At 37.3% G+C, this 19,561-nt stretch overlaps 1 protein-coding gene across 1 annotated transcript; it reads right to left on the bottom strand.

The window, feature by feature from the left end:
• Positions 1-93: 93 nt before the first annotated feature.
• LOC131230685 (pectin acetylesterase 12-like) lies at positions 94-13,395 on the bottom strand. Its single transcript, XM_058226600.1, has 12 exons — positions 12,918-13,395; positions 11,136-11,218; positions 10,914-11,043; positions 10,688-10,761; positions 8,443-8,529; positions 8,237-8,361; positions 8,044-8,104; positions 2,558-2,611; positions 2,384-2,461; positions 2,167-2,272; positions 1,530-1,675; positions 94-473 (listed from the first exon to the last, which is right to left on the bottom strand). Exons 1-12 carry the CDS (start codon positions 13,099-13,101, stop codon positions 351-353), a joined length of 1,251 nt encoding a protein of 416 aa, XP_058082583.1. The 5' UTR covers positions 13,102-13,395; the 3' UTR covers positions 94-350.
• Positions 13,396-19,561: the final 6,166 nt, after the last annotated feature.

The following is a 19,561-nucleotide window of genomic DNA, read 5'->3' as shown; positions in this document are numbered from 1 at the left end:
TGACATCCGAAATTCCCATACAGACAATAATTCAATAATGATAATGAAAAAGAAATCGATCTCTTCATACAAGATGAGCAGGCAAGAATCCATACAAGCAATTGGTGTAATTCATAAGCAGGAATTCAATCAAAACTGAATTTTAGAAAAATTCATGAAGTTTCCAATTTGCATCTCTATTACAAACAAAATAGCAACTAACACAGATTTCTGTAGGCATTTATGAGGTTGGTTGTTGAATCGACATGTACATTGCATGTTTTGGTTGCACTAGCAAGCAAGGAGCTTTCTGGGTTTTCATCCGCCTTCTCCGCAAACCTTATTTGTTTCAGCAGCTTTGTAAGAGATCTCTACTGACTTATTAGTCTCTTGAAGACTAGATTGTGACAGGTTTTGTCACAAGGGTATGGACAGTCGGTCTCCTTAACTCGAGATCGGTCGAAGTACCAGTCCGCAACAGACTGGGCAATCCCCTACACAACCGATAATACATGGGATTGATATGAAATGAAAAATCCCTGTATTTCTAACAAAAAAGAAATACGTGTATGAAATTTCATTGCAGAAGTTTGCTCAAATATAAAAATATCAAATAATTCATCTTTATCTGTTTCTCCTTGGAGTTAGGATAAAGACAGTGAGATTAATACAATTGTAAAAATGAAAAGGTTACTAAAATTTATTCTGACCCAGTTATTAAAACAAAAAAAAAAAAAGAAGGTTGCTTTCGACTCAAAAGATAGGGAGGGCCTTTAAAGGGTTTTCAAATATCTGATTTGAAAAAATAAAATAAAATAAAAATCACTTCAAACAGGTTGCTTTCGACTCAAAAGATAGGGAGGGCCTTTAAAGGGTTTTCAAATCAGATATTTGAGCCCAATACAAGCAATGATGGTCTTTAAAAAGATGAAATAAAGGATCATTTAAAGAAAAAGTCAAATTTGTTAACATGCACGCACGCTCACATACACAAAAGCATGAAATATGAACCACCTCAGTTTTACATTGCATATAACACATATGCATGAGAAAATGCAATTAGCTAAGGCTGCATTTGGACACACAAGTGAATTGAATTGCAAACACTTAATATGATCAAAGAGGAAATGGCAATGTTAGTAATGTTTCCTAGTATTCATAGAGGTTAAGTAGATTGCAGTTTGAAAAGTCTTTCAAGTCTAACATGGAACTAAAACTAACTGCATTTTGGAACAAGACTATCCATATGAATGCTAATTACACACCCGAAGGATCGGTTTGTATGCCCGAGTGAATTGAGTAGCAAGCATTCAGTTTAATCATGCAGAAATACTGAAACATTAGTGATATTTCTTCAAACTCAAGATGAGGAAAGATTCCCCAAGTTGCAAATATTACTCTTAAGTTTGAACTAGAAGTAACATGATCGTAATTTGGAGAACAGACCCTCAATTTGAGTGCTAAGGGAAAAAAAATTGCAATTCGGTTATTTCCACATTATTAGAATAAAAATGCAATTCAATTAACTATTGCTACTAAAATATCCGTACCTTGTTTCCAATTTGAGGAGAATTCTTTGAGAACCATGTGTCCTGCCTCTCTGACTGGCAGTGCGAGAAACATGAATTTATGAATAAACCATTTTTTTTGGATTTTGAAAAGACTCTGACGTATTTGAGAATTTGTTTCCTGAAGCCTGTTTGACAAGATGAAAGCCAAGATACATTGCTCAGACAAAAAAGTTAGATCCAAGAACCCCTTTTTAGTAATGCTTGTCTGAGTTTTGAGGTCTCATTGCCAGTCCCAAGCCCAGGGAAAAGAGGGCTGCATCAGGTTGGCTGTCCATGTTAAACTTTTGCCACAACTTATAGTTGGGATAAGGATTAGATGATTGTGGTGGTGGGGAAAAGCAGGCGGTACCACCCACGGTTTTAAAAACTGTTTCGATGAGACTATCTGTCTAAATCATATCTGTTTCGGCCCAAATGTCGCCGTGCCGAAAAGGGGTCAATTTTGGGGCAAATCGTACAGTTTTGTTCCCTAGGTGAGTCACACTCTGAAACCGCTGCTCAAATCCATGGTATCACTTAGGAATTTGGAGTTAATAACCTCATAACTACTTCAGGACTCCCAACATGCCTGCTGAGAGAGAGAGAGAGAGAGAGAGAGAGAGAGAGAGAGAGGTACCTTCAAGAATCGCGAGTTGGGCTGCATTGCACTTTGCGTGGTCTAATTTACATGCACTCCAAACACCATGAGGGTCAGCTGATAGTGGTGCTAAACTAGCCTGAACCTGGAAAGGGGGGTAAAATTCAAATGTGTCAGAATGAACATATTTTGTCCAAGTATTATTTACATTATTAGGTGGTTCGAAGACAGATTTCCTAAATAAATGAAAATTTACCTGCCATGCGTCATATGCCGCATTCAAAATAAAAAGTGGGGTCTTAATGTGGCTCAACAAATTCTGTGGGAAGAAGCACTGCAGACAGCAAAAGCAGCCGTAATTCAGTTTCCCTTCCTTTTATCCTCTACACTCATGTAATAGTAGTAAAAAGAACAAATTGAAAAGAGTTACCAAACTAGGACTCAAGCGGCGAGTACAAAATTCTGGCAAGTTCTTTTCCACCCCCTGTGATGACCCACAAATTTTAATAACCATGGAAGAAGGATGAGGAAAAGAGGTATTCTTGAAGACCGTAATGCAAGGATATTGTAGAAAGAAATGAAGAATGCATGCAACTTGATGCATTCCTCATCCAAGCATAACTAGCCCATGTTACTCATTTTAGATAGGACCTGTGTGTGTGTGTGTGTGTGTGTTGTGCAGGATGCCATGGATTCTATCAATCTGAGAGTGTAGAGAAGGCCACTGTCGGTACAACCGGTATCTCATTAGTTCAATCGAATTAGTGGGTGAATCTCAGTTTACACGCTACGTAGATTTGCACGTTTTCAGTTTGACCAATATGTGTGAGCTGGTTTATTTCTGTCCGACCGAAAGTCCCATTCAGTCTAACTGACGTGTTATGCAGATTAGCGAAAATAGAGGTATTTAAGTCCATTTTTTTTATTAGGGATTAATCACAAACGAGTGTTTTCTTTCTAAGAGCAAGGGTTTTGTGAGGTGAGGGGGTTCTAAACACTTGTAAGGGCTTGGGAATGGATTTTCTCAAGCGGCTAGGATTTTCCTACGTGCACATCACAAGCGGATATCGAATTTCGTCTATAATTGAAAAATGTGAGTGGTATAAACTCTAAGGCTTTAGATTATAATAGATTTCTATTGTTTTGTGGCGTGGTTTTTCACGCAAGGGTTTTTCCACATTAAATATCTTGTGTTTTGTGTTATTGCTTTTTTTGTTATTGTTTATTTAATTGTTCTATCTTCGTTGAACGTGCTTTCGCAAAGCGCACAGATTAATGGTGGTATTAAATCCAAATTTTTAATACCTAGAGTTGATTTGGGTTTGTTGTGGCTCGGGATTACATCATAGTGATGTGAGATAAGAGCCAAAACTCCAACAAAGTGGTATCAGAGCATTAAGTTTAAGGACATTCAGGAATTCTGCGAAGATGTCAAATTCAAAGTTTGATATACGGAAATTCAATAAGATGAACAATTTTAGTTTGTAGCAACGGAAGGTTAAGGATATTCTAGTATCATAAGGGTTAAGCAAAGCGTTGTTGGAGACTAAACCAAAGAAGATGTCGAATGATGACTGGAGCGAACATGAGGAGAGGGCTATGAGCACCATCCGTGTATGTCTATCAAATGAAGTCATGTATAATGTTTTGGATGAAGAATCTCCCTTAGAGATGTGGAAGAAACTAAAAGATCTATATAGAGTGAAATTCCTCACTAATAAGTTATTTGTGAAGAAATAACTTTTCAACCTATCGATGAAGGATCCGATCTCCTAGAGAAAACAAACTCGTTTACGAAGCTTCCCACATCATACGACCATCTCATCACTACCATGTTGTATGGGAAGAATATAGTGAAGCTAAAAGAAATCATCACGGCTCTCGTTTCCAACGAGATGAGGAAGAAGCCAAGCGATGAAGATTCTCATACGGAAGGGTTAATTGCAAAAGGGATTCAAGGACGTGGGCGATCAATGAAGCTATCTCAGTCTAACAAAAAGAAAAAGTCTAAATGGAAATCAAAGGCTAATGATGGATGATTCCATTGTGGCATAAAGTGGAACTTCAAGAGAGATTGCCAGAAACGGAAGGATAACATATAAAGTAAGGGTGAAAAGGAGACAAGACTTGGTTCGATTCCTACAAGTCCTATGATGGTTGAAGTATTCTGATGGAAAATGACGTAGTATGCAAGGCTATCGGAATAGGGACCATTAAGATAAGGATGTTTGATGAAGTCATACGAACTCTAGGTGATGTCAAGCATATCCCAGATTTAAAGAAAATTTTGATATCTTTTGGGGTTTTAAATACGAATGGGTGCACATTCACTGCATCTAGTGGTGTAATCTTTGGGGGTTTTAGATACGAACAAGTGTACATTCACCACTACAACCACCTCACATGTAGAATCCGACACAGATGACACTAATTTGTAGCATATGTAGCTAGGGCATATGAGCGAGAGGGACATATGCAACTCCATAAACGAAAACTGTTAAAGGGAGTTCAAGCGTGCAAGATAGATTTATAAGATAATTGCATTTATGTGAAGCAGTGCATGGTAAAGCTCAAGACTGCTACATATACTAGTAGCGGGGTGCTCAATTATATCAATTCTAGTGTCTAGGGGCCAGTGACAGTACCGTCTAAGGGAGGAGCATGATACTTCATGAGTTTCATAGATGATTATTCAAGGAATGTTTGGGTCTACTTTTTAAAGTACAAGTCTAAGGTGTTCGCGCCACATTCAAGGAATGGGAGGCAGAAGTAGAGAAGCAAACTAGGAGACAGGTTAAGTGTCTCATGTCAGATAATGGTACGGAGTACAAAGAGGTAAGATTCATGGAATTCTGCAAGGAACATGACATCACAAGGAACTTCTCAACTGTAAGGACCCCACAATAGAACAAGGTGTCAGAGAGGATGAACAAAACTTTATTGGAGAGTATGAGTAGTATGCGGTTACATGCGGGGTTTCTTAAAAGCTTTTGAGCAAAAGTGATTAACATGGCATGTTGTATTGTAAATCATCCACCATCTACATTACTAGACTCTTAAGGTTGCAGAGAAAGTCTGGACAGGCAAGGATGTCAATTACTTAGGAACGAGGATCTTTGAGTATCCAATATATGTCAATGTGCATAATGGACAAAAGAACGGAATTGGATCCCAGATCTAGGAAGTGCATCTTTATCGGGTATGAGAAAGGTATTAAGGGCTACAAGCTTTGGGTTTCAATTTCACAAAAAGTGGTCGTTAACAGAGATGTCCTTTTTGATGAGGCATCAATGTTGAAGGCTAACAAGGACGTTGTAGAGAAGTCGAAAAAACATGGTGAGGCTGAGAAAGTGTAAGTGTAGGTTAAGCTAGTTGAGCTGGTTATTGAAAAGTGAAATTCAATACGAGCAAGAAACTGACTGAAACAATCAGCAGGATACCCAGGAAATCATAGTCAAGAACAGGGAGAAAAGAACCATGAGAGCTTTGGTTCGATATGGTTTAAGGATATAGTATCTTTTGCATTGTTCATATAGAGTGGAGATCCCTACACCTTTTAAGAGGCTAAGTCTGGAAAGAATGGTGACAAGTGGATGTCGGTCATGGTGGAGGAGATGAAATCTCTACATTGGAATCAGACATGGGAGTTTGTGGAACTTTCAAAATGTTGGAGGACTATAGGGCGCAGGCTAATTGCTACAAAGGACAAGAAGGAGATAATATTACTTAAGTCTCTATTAAGCAAGAAGTTTGACGTGAAGGATTTGGGCACTGCAAAATTTTTTATATAAAAAAAAAATCCTAAGTATGGAGATTCAAAAAGATAGAGAGTCTGTAAAGCTGTGGGTGTCTCAGAGGGGATATGTGCAGAAGGTGCTAGAGATGTTTCACATGAAAGGTACAAGCCAGTTGGCACGCCTCTAACAAGTCACTTTAAGTTATCAGTTAGGTCTTGTCCAAGTACAGAAGAGGATATTTCATAAATATCATGGGTGTCGTACCCAAGGGCAGTGGTGAGTCTCATGTATGTAATGGTTTGCATGAGACTAGATATCTCACAAGCAGTTAGTGTTGTCAGCAAATATATAGAGAATACAGGAAAGGAGTATTGGAATGTTGTTAAGTGGATTCTAACGTATCTAAGGGGCATAGTCGACACTAGGATCATGTTCGTGGGACATGGAGCTTCAAGTGGAGTTGTAGGCTACATGGATTCGCATTATGCAGGTGACCTAGACAACAGGAGGTCCCCTACAAGATATGTTTTAACATTAGCAAGTGGATCGATATGTTGGAAATCTACACTATAGTCTACAACCGAGGCGAAATATATGGCTGTGACAGAGGAGTCAAAGGATATGATAACTCGAGTTTAAGCAGGAGGTGATTTGGTTGCATTGTGATAGTTAGAGTATTATCCATTTAGCGATAAATCAGGTGTATCACGCGAAAACCAAGCACATTAATGTGACATTCCATAATATACAGAAACTCATAACTTCATGAGATGTTCTATTTTAGAAGATTCAAGCGGATGAAAATACCTCAGATATGTTGTCAAGCTTGTGACCACAAGGAAGGTTCAAACATTGCTTGGGCTTGATCAATCTCTCTAACCATTGATGAGATTGGGCATCCTTGTACAGGGGCGCGGATGGAGCTGCATTCTAGGTGGAGAATGTGGGGAGAGATATACGCTCAAGGTGGAGGTTGCGCAAGAGATCTTCAAGGCGACTTGGAAAAATACAAGTCAAGGTGGATGTTGTTGTGCAGTATGCCTTGGATTCTGTCAATCTGAGAATATAGAGATGGCCGTTATTGGTTTGACTGGTATCCCATCGGTCCAACCAAATTAGTGAGTGAATCTCAGTTTGCACATTGTGTAAATTTGCACAATTTCAGTTCGACCGATATCTATGCGTCGGTTTGTTTTGGTCTAACTAATGGGTTACGCTGATTAGTACAAATTGAGGTATTTTAAGTCTATTTTCAATTAAGGCTTACTAACAGACAAGTGTTTTCTCTTTAAAGGCAAGGGTTTTGCATGGTGAGAGTGTTCTACACACTTGTAAGATCTTGGGAAGGGGTTTTCTCAAGGGGCTAGGGTTTCCTTAGGTGCACATCTCAAGGAGAGATCGAGTTTCGTCTATAATCGAAGAAGGTGAGTGGTGTAAACTCTAAGGCTTTTAATTATAGTAGATTTATGTGGCTTTGTGCTGTGTTTTTTTTCTTCACATTAAATATCTTGTATTTTGTGTGATTGCTTTATTGGTTATTGTTTATTCGATTGTTCTATCTTCGTTAAATGTGCTTCTATAAAGTGCACAGATTAACGGTGGTATTAGATCCGAATTTCTAATACCTAGGGTGGATCCGAATTTGTTGTGGCTTAGGATTACATCACAGTGGTGTGAGATAAGGGTTGGAACTCCAACACTCTCTCTCTCTCTCTCTCTCTCTCTCTCTCTCTCTCTCCGTGTGTGTGTTTATGATTGACAATCGTTTGCTAATTCACACCAGGATTGCTTTGGTAACAGCTCATTATGCCCATTGCAAAGGAAATATGAGGTCTTGTACACAACACAATGTGCGTCAAGCTCCGGGTAACAACTCATTATGCCCGTTGCAAAAGAAATATGAGGTTTCATACACAACAAGACGTGCATCAGGCTCCGCATGGCAAGATGCATATGGAACATTTTCTATAACTTTTTTCTTCAAAGAATGGAGCATATCCAACACATCAAACTGACAACAAAATCCTACTCATCCTATTGGTGATCCAAAATACTTCACGAGTAGAATTCTTTGTTACTAAACATTTATCTAATTAAACAAATAGAATGGAAATCACCACAATCTTAAATTGGAAAAAAAAAAAAAAAAAAAAAAAAAGAAAGAAAAGAAAAAGAAAACCTGTAAGTTAACGACCCTATGATAAATAGATCTTAGGCTGCGTTTGCCAGATACGTCAATCCTACAATTCCATATAGGATCATATAAGAAAACAATACAATTCAATTAGAATATATCAAAACCACACAAGCTATAAGAAAACTTATCTTAGAAAATTCTCTTTCAAGAATAGTTCAAAAAACAAGTCATTTACGCATCAAGGAATAATCCGCCATCGCTAAGGCACTTGACTTTAGTAGTTGCTGGGAATAATTCCCGGAAATTGTCACAATGAAAAATTGATGCCAAACCCCCTGCAGAGCACCCAGAAAGAAGAGCCTGAAAGAAGCCAATAAATGATGTATATCACTACAGAATCAACTATGGTGGTAAAATATCTCCACTGGAAGAAAGAAAAACCTGGTTGGCAAAACGCATTCCCAATGACATTAGTTCCTTCATGGCAGCTAACCAAATGCGTTGTCCACGGAAAAAAAGGTTTGCTTTCTAGACACAAAATCATTGGATATTACCATGAATTGGCAGGAAAAGATTAAACAATTTCAACAAGAGAACTCGAACAACGTGGGTTACAAATGAAAATGCAAATACAAGTATGAAGCTTATGAACGATTAGAAATGTACGCAGATCAGTGGAAGCAAAAAGGTACAATGACCTTATGGAATGGTTAAATAACAAGTTTTTTCAAGCACTACAACTAAAATAGGCCATTGTTTGTATAGTTCACATGTTTGTAGTATCAAGTACATGGGAATATGGAGATTGCTTGAATTTAGGAAACATTGTGTTGTGAAAAGCATTCGGAGCCTGGTGGAGCAATGAGCTAGCCGTGATTCCGAGTTTTCAAAAGGAAGATACGATGTTGCAAACGTAGATGACTCAATTAAAGAATAAAAAAAGCGCAAAGGTATGGAATGCTTGGTTGGTTTAAATTGTGGATGTTTCAAGATCTGGATCTAGGATAGACTTCCTAGGTAGGAAGATTCCCATTGACAATGGCATTGATCAAGCAAATCCTAGCCATGGTATTTAAAGTTTCTTTTCTAAAAAGTTGGATTTATATAAATGGGAATCCAATAGGGATGGATTTTTGAAATTTGGTAAAAAAAAAAAAGAAAAAAAAAAGAATCATGTGTAAAATCTTCCAATGTGCAACTTGACTCTCCAAGTTCAAGCAACCCACATGTGCAAATGTGAAACCATCAATTTCCAAGCACTAAAAATCAAATGTGCACAAGAACATGTGAAAATGCGCCACCAACCAATCTTTAAGTTCCCACATGTGCCACAATTTTCTTGTCCATTGCGTTTCACAAACAAGAAATGGAACATCTAGCTAACAACAGCATATCCATGACCAGCTAGCCCTAACAGCATGCCATGGATTGCTAGTTGCGACATAACTTTGCCTGAATCCAACAAGCATATGGCAAATGTTGTAGATATCATCATTCACGGGCACGTCACTGAAACTTCTCACAGAGAATCCATCAGGGACTAAGGGTTCCAGGATTGAAAAATTGCCTACTACTATTCACTACATTTGAAACAAGCAAAGGCTAACTATTTTCACGACGTAACCATGAAGTCTGGTTGGAAGACTGAAAGAGGATCATCTTCTCAAATGATCGAGCTCTCTTATTATCACAGTAGCAAAGATCTTTCCTTATACATTAACCAAGATATATCAAAGGGACCATGATGAATGATCACACATACCAAAAAACAAAAAACAAAACCAAAGTTTTGTGGTGTGTCATATTGAAATGCAGATTCATTCAAATATCCAGATGATAGAAATTCACAGCTTTTGATAGTAAATAGACGACCAGCTTTAGTAGTCCATGATTTCACCTTTTATGGCCTCCTACAATTGGCTGGCCAACAGAAAACATGGGAGGGTCCCACCTTTTCTCATGTGAGTTCTCCATGCCTTCCAATAACAGCAAGGAGAGGAGTACGTTTCTCATAGACTACTATTCTTTTTCCATAATAAGTAATGGAGTAATTTTGGAGGCAAATAGAAACAATGAAGGGCATATTAGTTTCATTGATTTCAAGGTGGCATTATATATGAATCAAGGAAGTCGCAAACCACTTCCCCTTGCTTATAGTGCACCATTGCATTTTATTTATCCAAGAACAGGGAGCATTCAGACAAGAAAACAAAACAATGAGAGCACGAGAAGCGTCAGTTACATTCAAATATAAACAGACTAAAGGAAGTCAAACATGAGGAGATTTGGTGAGTTCTAAATTTGCTGTGACAAGCATATGGGGGAAAGCCAAATTTGAAATGAATGTTCAACAGATGCACAAGAGACTTCAAACTTCAAGATGGATTTGAGAAGATAATGATGTCTAAAAAGCGAGTCAAGAGTCTTACTATCAAATGGGAAACAGAAAATCTTAAAAACATTTATAACCTACAAAGGCATTTAGACGTTTAAGAACCGAGTAAGAGTCCAGTTATAGTAATGATATGGCTAACAAAATCATCCTTAAAGAAAAATTACCACAATTGAATGTTTCATATAGGGAATGTCATTGTGCTCTCGATAACCAATGAAGTGTATATATCATCCTGCAAGGCATATTTTCATGAAAGATGAAAATTGTAAAAGACCAAATATCCCTACCAACCTTATTTTCACCTTCGCCACTGAAGGATGCACCATCACAGTAGCGAATCTTGACTCTATTCCAATTGTAAAAATCTGAGAAAAGAATAAATGTAATCTAAAATAACAACAAATTCCAATAATACTACCACCAAAATCTCTATCCTAATTCCTTCAGGAAGAATGACGGTACATCAAATTCAATTGTAGACAAGGAAAATAAACAGTGAATGCAATCTTAGACAAACCGGGATTTTCTTCAGCTTTATTGCTCAAAATTCCAGTAAATCGTAACACCCTCTCCATGTAATTTGAAGAACCAAGATGATTCTTCTTGCGACCAACACAACTTTTAATGTCATTACACCAACCTCCTCCCTATCATATTAGAAGATGCCCGTAAGGTTAGAAACTCATCATGCATGACAAGATTAAAAACCATGGTTTTCTTAGCTTTGAAATTGTCTCACCTCCAAATGAACAAGCCAATTGTTCACTCCTGTCCCAAACCCCCTATCAAAGTGGTAACCGGGCAATGATCCATCCAAACAGACTGAGTGCATCACAATATCAAATAAAGAGTTAAAAATCTACTTATAAAGAGAATCCCAAAAGAACATTACTTCAGCACTATTATTAAAATTTAAAATACTGTATGTCAAATGAGCCCAATTCCACAAGATTTACAGAAGAAGCAAAATGGCTTGTTCATGTAACTGGAATTTAAAAACAGAAAATGTAAAAGAACTCAGTGCCTTCATATGCATTTAGGTCACACCCAATTAAAAGATAAATGTAGTAAAAATGACAATAACATCACAAACTCAAATTCTAATATCAACTGTAAATGGTTCTTCAAGACATCACAGTAAAGTTCACCGTGTTGTTGTTAATTCACACATTTCACCAAGAAAATATCCAATTTGAAACTCCTAGTCCAATAATCCTCATATACCATACCTCTTTGGCTCATCACCATCATCATCATTTAAGCCGTATCCCAACTAATTGACATCATCTATGTTGGCTGATGCAACCCTCCTCCTTTATCCAGGCTTGGGAATGGCAATGAGAGCACAAAACTCCCATGGGCATTATACCATAGGCCATTTGATATTCAATAAATAAATAAAAGCAAAAAAAAAAAAACAACTCAGCAATATCTGAATATGTTTAGGCAGATTGCCTAAGCTATTGGTTTTGCAACTTTTGCAATTTGGGTCGTTTGGTGAATCTGAGGCTCTGGTATACAATAATGTTGGCTTGGCACATACACCAAATCAAGGAGGAAAAGAGAAAAGGAATATGTTAGAAAAATAGATTTTAAAAAATAAAGGAAAAATGCTTTCCCTTAGTTTGAACTTTTTAGTTTTTCCTTTGTTGGGTTTAGTCCCACCTTGGAAAGTAGTTAATGAATTAAGATATTAGAATCCTTCGTTTGTAATGGAAAACAAGGGTATGACTTGGGTGCAACCTCGCACACATGCGTGCACGAGCTTTAGCTGCGGTCATAGACAAAGAGTCATTATACACGACATAATATTTAATGACAGCTACATGCTTTTTCTTTTAAAGGTTCATATTCTCTATTGAAAAAATCATCCGAAAAGTTCTTTCCATGGGACTGTAGTGTGCCTCAGCTCTCAAGATTCTTCTTTTATTATTTATGATTCTAGTATTTTGAATTTCTTGCTATATCTATACAATTTAGAACCAATAGAATAGGCCAGTAAAGATGAATTAAACATTTTTCACAAATCGCAAACATCTTCAAACCATTAAGAATACGGTATTCAAATTGGGCAAGTCAATGACATACATACACATCCCCCATCCACACTCTAACCCATTGATTGGGAATTTTCATTTTGGGTATTAGAGTTTGCCCATCACAACATTGCAAAATAACCAAATGTCTCCAAAATTGAATGTATGTTGCATTTAAATTCAGCAATACCCTATAATCATTGTGATGATGACAATAATTTGATTTTTTTTTAGGTTCGAAAAAATGAAAAATCATATCGAAGAAACAACAGAAAGACAAATTGAAAGGCAAACATTCCATGCATTCTCAAGAAAGCCCATGTAATGGATTTTGCAACTGAAAGCAGAATCAACAGCAAAACATCTGACAGGCATAGAAATGAAGCATAAACAAGATAATGAATTTGGGAAAAAGAAAAAGAAAGAAATTAAAATCATATAAATTCTCAAGGGAGGTTATGTTTTTCAAAGTGTGCAACACAAACCAGCTCCTTTTGCATCAGCTCCTTTAATAAAAGACAGGCTCACCATCACGGGCCTGTTGGCAGCCTCCCGCAAGGCGAACGCTGATAGAATCTCACTCACGTTCAACTCTTCAAATGTAACAAAACCATCAACACATCTCCTCATAACAAACCCAAAAAACACACATATCCACAAAAACTTCATCTCTCTCTCTCTCTCTCTCTCTCTCTCTCTCTCTCTCTCACAGATATAAAAATGGAGAGGAAAAACAAAGAAATGGGTCTATCAAAAAGTGGAGGAAAAACACATGAATGGTTCTGAAATCATGAATCTGAGACACACAAGAAGAGTTCTCTATAACAGAATCTGCAGTTACAGAGCAATGGCGATATCCTCAAACTGTAGAGAGGAAGTAAAAAAAAAAAAAACACAAACGGGTATTTAGAGTAAATTCTAGGAATGCGGAGGTTAAAAGGATACAACTTACAAGCAATGACGAGATTTCTGAGGAAATCTTAGTGGACGACTGTTGTCCTATGGTTTGAATTTATTATTATTATTTTTTTATTTTTCATCGGTAGTCAGAACGGTTTTTTGTCCTTTTTCAGCGTTTCAAAACGGTTTATTTTAGCACTGGATTCCTGTGTTACTTTTTGAAAAACGGTGGTAACTCAGCAAATGTCCATATGGTCTGGTTTTAAGGTAATCTAGACCGTTCAAATCGCTGACCAACTCCAGATGATGGTATTTCCGAAACAATATACTGGAATTCAGTATTAACCATCTGAATTTTCTTCTAATTTGGACCATTAACTATTCTACTTTTAAAAATCCATTTTTTAGACATTTATTGGATGGTTAGGATTGGTTGATCAGTCTCATTTTAGAGACAAGCTCCATCACAATGGGATACACAATTTGAATTGCCACTGTAGCCGTACATCATTGCCACTTTGAGGAGCATGAGTCACCATCTTTTTTAAATGATGATAAACTCACACATTAGTGTTGACCTTTAATTAATTACTTAATTCATTCAGGAGGCGGCATTTTCGGGAACCGAATTTCGTGGGAATCTGGAGATCTTTACAACGTTTGGTAGAACAAGCTTACTATACAGCGTAGTATATGGGTCCCACTGCGATGTACAGTCCAAATCAAATCTGTTCATAAGATACTATGTTTCACTTTTACCTTGTATTACAAAATTTACATTGATCGAGATCAACGATGGGTCACACCATAGGGAAATGTTGATATTGGGACGTCCACCATTAAAAAATTCCAGATTGTATTTGGAGCTTAAATTGATTTTTATGTAAAATCCAATCCATCACCATATTCCTTTTAAAGAAAACTCAGATGTGTCAAAAACAAGTGATCTTGAAGAATATCTACACGATTTTACATGATTTGGTCTACATAAGTTATAAAATAACTTAAGTTTTGGAATCAAAATAGAAAATTGGATTTCAAACATGATGGACGGATTGGATTTCATGAATGCGTTAAATTGGGACTTAGACACGAAGTTGTAGTTAATATTATTCTACAACGAGTGGCCATTTTGTGGATTTTAGTTATAAATGTAGCGGTTTCAACGTTTCGAATGCCCCGTGCAAGCATTGAACTGTTCTTTCTCATCCTGAAATTGATATCTACATCCTCCTTATTCATAGCTACACCCTTTCACTCTACTTCTGGTAATACACGGTGCGGGTTGTGTCTTGGAATGCATCGTCTGCATCTTTGCACAGTACACACGAATTTTCGATTCTTACCAGGACAATCATTCAGTAATCCGGACCATGGATCTTTTATGTCCCACCATGGATGGACGACGCCTAAAATCTCTCCCGGATTAGATCATCCTAGAAACCGTTATCTAGGCCATTCGTTTGAATATGGATTGATGACCGTCTGTACACAGGCAGCAAATCGAGAGGCTAAGATTCTCCCATCGAGGAGAATTTTGAGGCACGGTCCATCCATTTTGAACGCAACACCCACGAGTGCAAACGTGGCACATATGTGCAGGATCGTGGCCATTAAAGTAGGGTGTGTATAACTTCCTTTTTATATGTCAGTTGCATCGTTCACCACCGAATTCTTTATTATAAAGATGTGGGACACCTTTTCATGATCGGCGCCATTAATTGTGTGGGCCAGCATGGATCTGGTGGAACCAAAAAAAAAAAAAAAAACATCGATGAGACAGTCTGATACCATCACTTATAAATGGATAGAACTAAAGAATCAGAAAAAGGCCCACCAATCGGATGGCTAAGATAATCCAAGCCGTATGATTTGCAGAAGTCGTCCATCCATTGCAGGAGACGCAACCATTGTGCGACGGCTCTAGTTTGAAATGCAGCAACCCAAATAATCAGATGGCAGAATGATACCATGGGCCTCGCTGCCGGGCGCGTCTTATCAGTGGATCCCCGGATCCACCAAGGTGGGTGGGACCCATGACTGTGGGGCTCACAGTGATGTATGTGTCTTAAATCCACACCATCCAACCATTTTCACAGCTCATTTTAGATCATGATCCCAAAAATAAAGCTGACCCAAATCTCAGATGGAACACACCACATGAAACAGTCGTGATTGAATCCCCACCATTAAAACCTCGTGAATTCGACCCGAATGTTTATTTTCCATCAAGCCCGTTGATAAGGTCACAAAGTCCTAGATGAAGAGACCACATTAATATCATCTTTATCCAAAGCTTTTGTGGCCCACAAAAAGTTTCTAATAGTTAATTACTACTGTTTCTTATACCATGGTCCATCTGTGAGTTGGATCTGTTTCATTTTTTGGATCACGCTCTAAAATGAACTTTCGGTACAAATGGACGGAGTGGAAGTAGTCATTTACATCACAGTGGATCCCACAGTCAGGGGTCCTACCCACCAATGTGGAATGCTATCCTACACATTTTTTTAGGAGCACTCGGAAGGAAGATATTTTAGCTCCCATGGCAAGAACAGTTTTAGGTATTGTTGTTGCTTGCTTCTTCAATGCTTCTTAATTATGTTCAGCATTGTTTTCCAGTTGCAGGGCAGATTTTTGTTATTGTATTTTTTTTTTTTTTTTGGAGAACATGGTTTATTTGGGACCTGTACATTACAGCCCTGTCTGGATACTACCAAATAAGTAACTTAAAAAACTTATGTAATTCAATAAGTTACTTTTCTTTATTTAGTTTGGTTATTAAACTTAAATAAGTAGCTTTTAAGAAAAAGTGATTTATTATATGTCTTTTTTTTTTTTTTTCCAACTTTCAAAAGAAACTTATTTCCTTCATTTTTGTTGGTGACGCAGCAGGTTGATTGCAAAACAGTAACATTTCCTTCAATCTGTTGGCACTTGGCAGGGTCTGTCTGAGCAAGCTGTAAATTGGAATGGTATTCCAACAATCTCTAAAATGCCCCAATACAATCTGTTAGGAGCGAATAATTTTCTCATCCAATTGGACGTAAGATGTCTTCAAAGTAAAGAAACCATAGATTCTAATCCATGTTAGTTTGCATTGCACTTCATGTAAAGTCCAAAAAAGATGAAAATGACCCAAGTGGGACAAGCCCCTCTCAATTCATAAAAAGGGACTAGCCCAATAATAATAATTTGGATTATTTTTATCAAGTCAAAATTGAAATGCATGGAACTGCAATTAGGCAGTGTTCAATTTAGGCATTGCAATGCTTATAATTCTTGGGTATTGAGTCTTTACAAGTGGGGCCCATGTTCTAGTGATCTGGACCGTTGATCCAATAGACCATGCCTCAAACATTTCTCCTAGAATGGAATTACTATGGCCATCCAATCTCTGCCATTCTATCCACTGCTGTAATTTTCTTTTTGTAATTGTCTATTTGCAGGCTATTGTTGGATAAGGCTGTCCAAAGTGAGAACCATCAGATCAACAATCTGTACAACTGAACCATGGGCCCCACTCAGACGATTCTGCTCAATCCATTATTGTCCTTGTGTCATATCTGCGTCGGCATTGGGCTAAGCGGCTGGTTTGAATCACTGTTGCAGTGCTTGTAATGGTATTTGTTTTGCTCTCTTTTCCCAAGACAATTTTTAATGAATTTGTTTTGTTCTCTTATATACCCAATACTATTAAGTAGAGTAACATTGTAACCATGGGTATGCCATTGATGGGAAGCCATGTAACATCCTTCCATAGTCCATGATTCCACTTTGTTATTGGAGCTGGGGTCTGCTGCAATTTTCAAGGCAATTTGTGTGACCAAAATTAGAAAGATAAATGTTACATTTACTAAATTGCCATGAGTACTGACAAGGAAAAAAATGTTACCACAACTTCATAGCTCTTGCTGGCGTCTCATTGTTTTGTTGATGAGGCTGGCTTAGTTGGAGATGGACAGGTACATGCAAATCCTCTCCTATTGAAAATCTATTTGGAAGAAAGGGATTTCGGTTCACAACACTTCAGTCTCTTGTTTCATAGACCTGAGATATGAAAATTCATTCTTAGGCTGTCTTTGATTATTATTTCTTGTTAATATCTTTGTGCTTAATTGTGGTGTACAAAACATATTGTCAAAATTAAACAGCTGCTATTACTACATTTATACCAAGTTTCTCCTATCATAAAGATTTTGATGAAAAAATGTTCTTTTTTTTTTTTTGAAAATTACAGAACTTTATTGAAAAGCAACAAAGAAGGTGCACCCCCACTACAACCCACACAAAACAAAAAAACATACAACTCAGCTCAAAGAAGAGGAAAATCAGGAGCTTATTATTCACATGTTTAGTGCTGTGTTAGTTACAATGAATGTTTTCTCTTCTGTTCTTTATGCTATAGGGAAGGTTTTCAGTCATGTTGATAAAATGTGACTTTCTTGTCCAATGATTTCTCATTATTTGTTACCTTAAAATATGGGAAATATGCATCCATTTTGGAAAGCTTTTGCTGTGTGATCTTTACATTATGATTTATGTTAATGGTCTTTGTGCCATTGATTTTTCTCATAACTTACATCCTTTTGTTTATGTTTGTTTTGATCAAGAAGACCCTTTCCTGTATATCTGCAATATTTAGCACAAACGATTTAATGAAATAATCTAGGAAAGAGACAAAAAAATTGTATCTCTCTCCCAAACTTCCATGGAGATATTCATTTCTGTTATTGTTGACATTTGCTTTCAGTTTCCTTGGATTTGTCTATGCTTTTTGAGATAGAATTAGTGTAAAAACTCATTTCATTTTCTGTGAGGCGAGACCCAGTTTGGAAAGAGTGAAAATGTGCTTTTGATGCCTCTAGACGGGCTGACTTGTGTTTCCAAATAGACTTTTTTCCCTTTCTTTTTCTATAAGTGCAGAAACCCTACTTGCATAATGGAGAAAGTCCAAATCGGCTTGAAATGGCAGATTGCTTAACGCGTCTCGTGCCTGAATTGATCACAATGGCCATCTACTGGTCATTGCTAGTTAGAATATAATCATAACATGTTTAGCTTGTAACTAGCATTTTATTCTACATGTTTTTACCCATGAAGTGAAAAACAGGTTCAGAAATCAAGAGGAGAGTAGCTTGCCCCAGCTTGGAAATTGGATTTTAACATGCTGCAATCCATGCATCGGAGTGCATTAAAGGATTTTTTCCGGTAAGGTTTTCATTTAATCTTGGGTAATGTAACTACGGTTAAGTAAATTCCAGTTTGTTGAGACAGAAGGGAAAAGAAGAAAAATGGGTTTCAGTTGTCAGTAAGAAGAAGAAAGGGCTTTATAGCCTCTTCATTGGCAACATTCCCTTTAATTTCACACCAAATGACTTGGGGGTCATTTGGATCCCTGTAAGTTTACAAGTTGAAAGCAACTTTGAGTTTCTTTTTTTTTTTTGAAGTTTCACATGTAAGTCACTTTCACCTGTAAGTTCATGAAAGGATCTGCTTCTATTTTCATCAGAATTGTATTTTCCCATGGTATCTGCTATTAGGACCAATCAAGTACAAGTGTACAACCTATGCGTTACAGTTGTGGCTTGCATTTTGGATGATGCAGACATGACAATTTTTCTCCTTTTTGTTTTGATTTTGGCAATAGAACTTTGTCTGGCAGGCAAGGTTCTAGTCCATTTTACTACTAGCTGAAGTCACTTGGGAACACCTTATCTACTATTTTAGCTTTATTCTCTTTTGACAGATTAATCAATGAAGGAAAATTGATGGATGCTCTTCTGACAAATAACTCTCTGCTATCACCCGAATACCTTGGGCATAAATAATTATATGATCCTTTAGCCAATGATATGCAGTGTACTTGGCTTTTCAATTCTTGCAAATGGGTCCCATGGCTCACAGATGCATAATGTTCTGCTGGCACCAATGGTGGACTATGCCGCAAATCTCCTTTTGACAATCCTAACTTCTCAATTTGTTGCCTTCAAATGTATGGTTGAAAACAATAATGTAACACTTTACATTCAACCAAAAATGGCTGAAGATGGGTGGCAAGGATCTTCATATATACCAGATTTTTGGGGTGTGCTCCATCTACAATGTATCCCAACGAACTTTTGATCATTGAACTCTGGGCCCCACTTTACAAGGTGAAAACTCAATTATATTGTGCATGTACCCATATAATACCTCTAGTCATATGGCCAAATCTAAATGTCGACAA

This window comes from Magnolia sinica, chromosome 17, assembly GCF_029962835.1.
Source record: "Magnolia sinica isolate HGM2019 chromosome 17, MsV1, whole genome shotgun sequence".
In the NCBI taxonomy this organism is placed as follows: domain Eukaryota; kingdom Viridiplantae; phylum Streptophyta; class Magnoliopsida; order Magnoliales; family Magnoliaceae; genus Magnolia; species Magnolia sinica.
The sequence above is the reverse complement of the archived record's forward strand: the minus strand, read 5'-3'. Positions and strand labels throughout refer to the sequence as shown.

Excerpts from the sequence above, each read along its gene's own strand:
- LOC131230685 (XM_058226600.1), bottom strand. The coding sequence starts at position 13,101 with ATGAAGTTTTTGTGGATATGTGTGTTTTTTGGGTTTGTTATGAGGAGA. Across the intron at positions 11,219-12,917 it reads AGCTGATGCAAAAGGAGCTG|TCTGTTTGGATGGATCATTG; the intron begins GTTTGTGTTGCA and ends TGATGCACTCAG. Across the intron at positions 8,105-8,236 it reads GGCGGATTATTCCTTGATGC|GATTGACGTATCTGGCAAAC; the intron begins GTAAATGACTTG and ends ATGGAATTGTAG.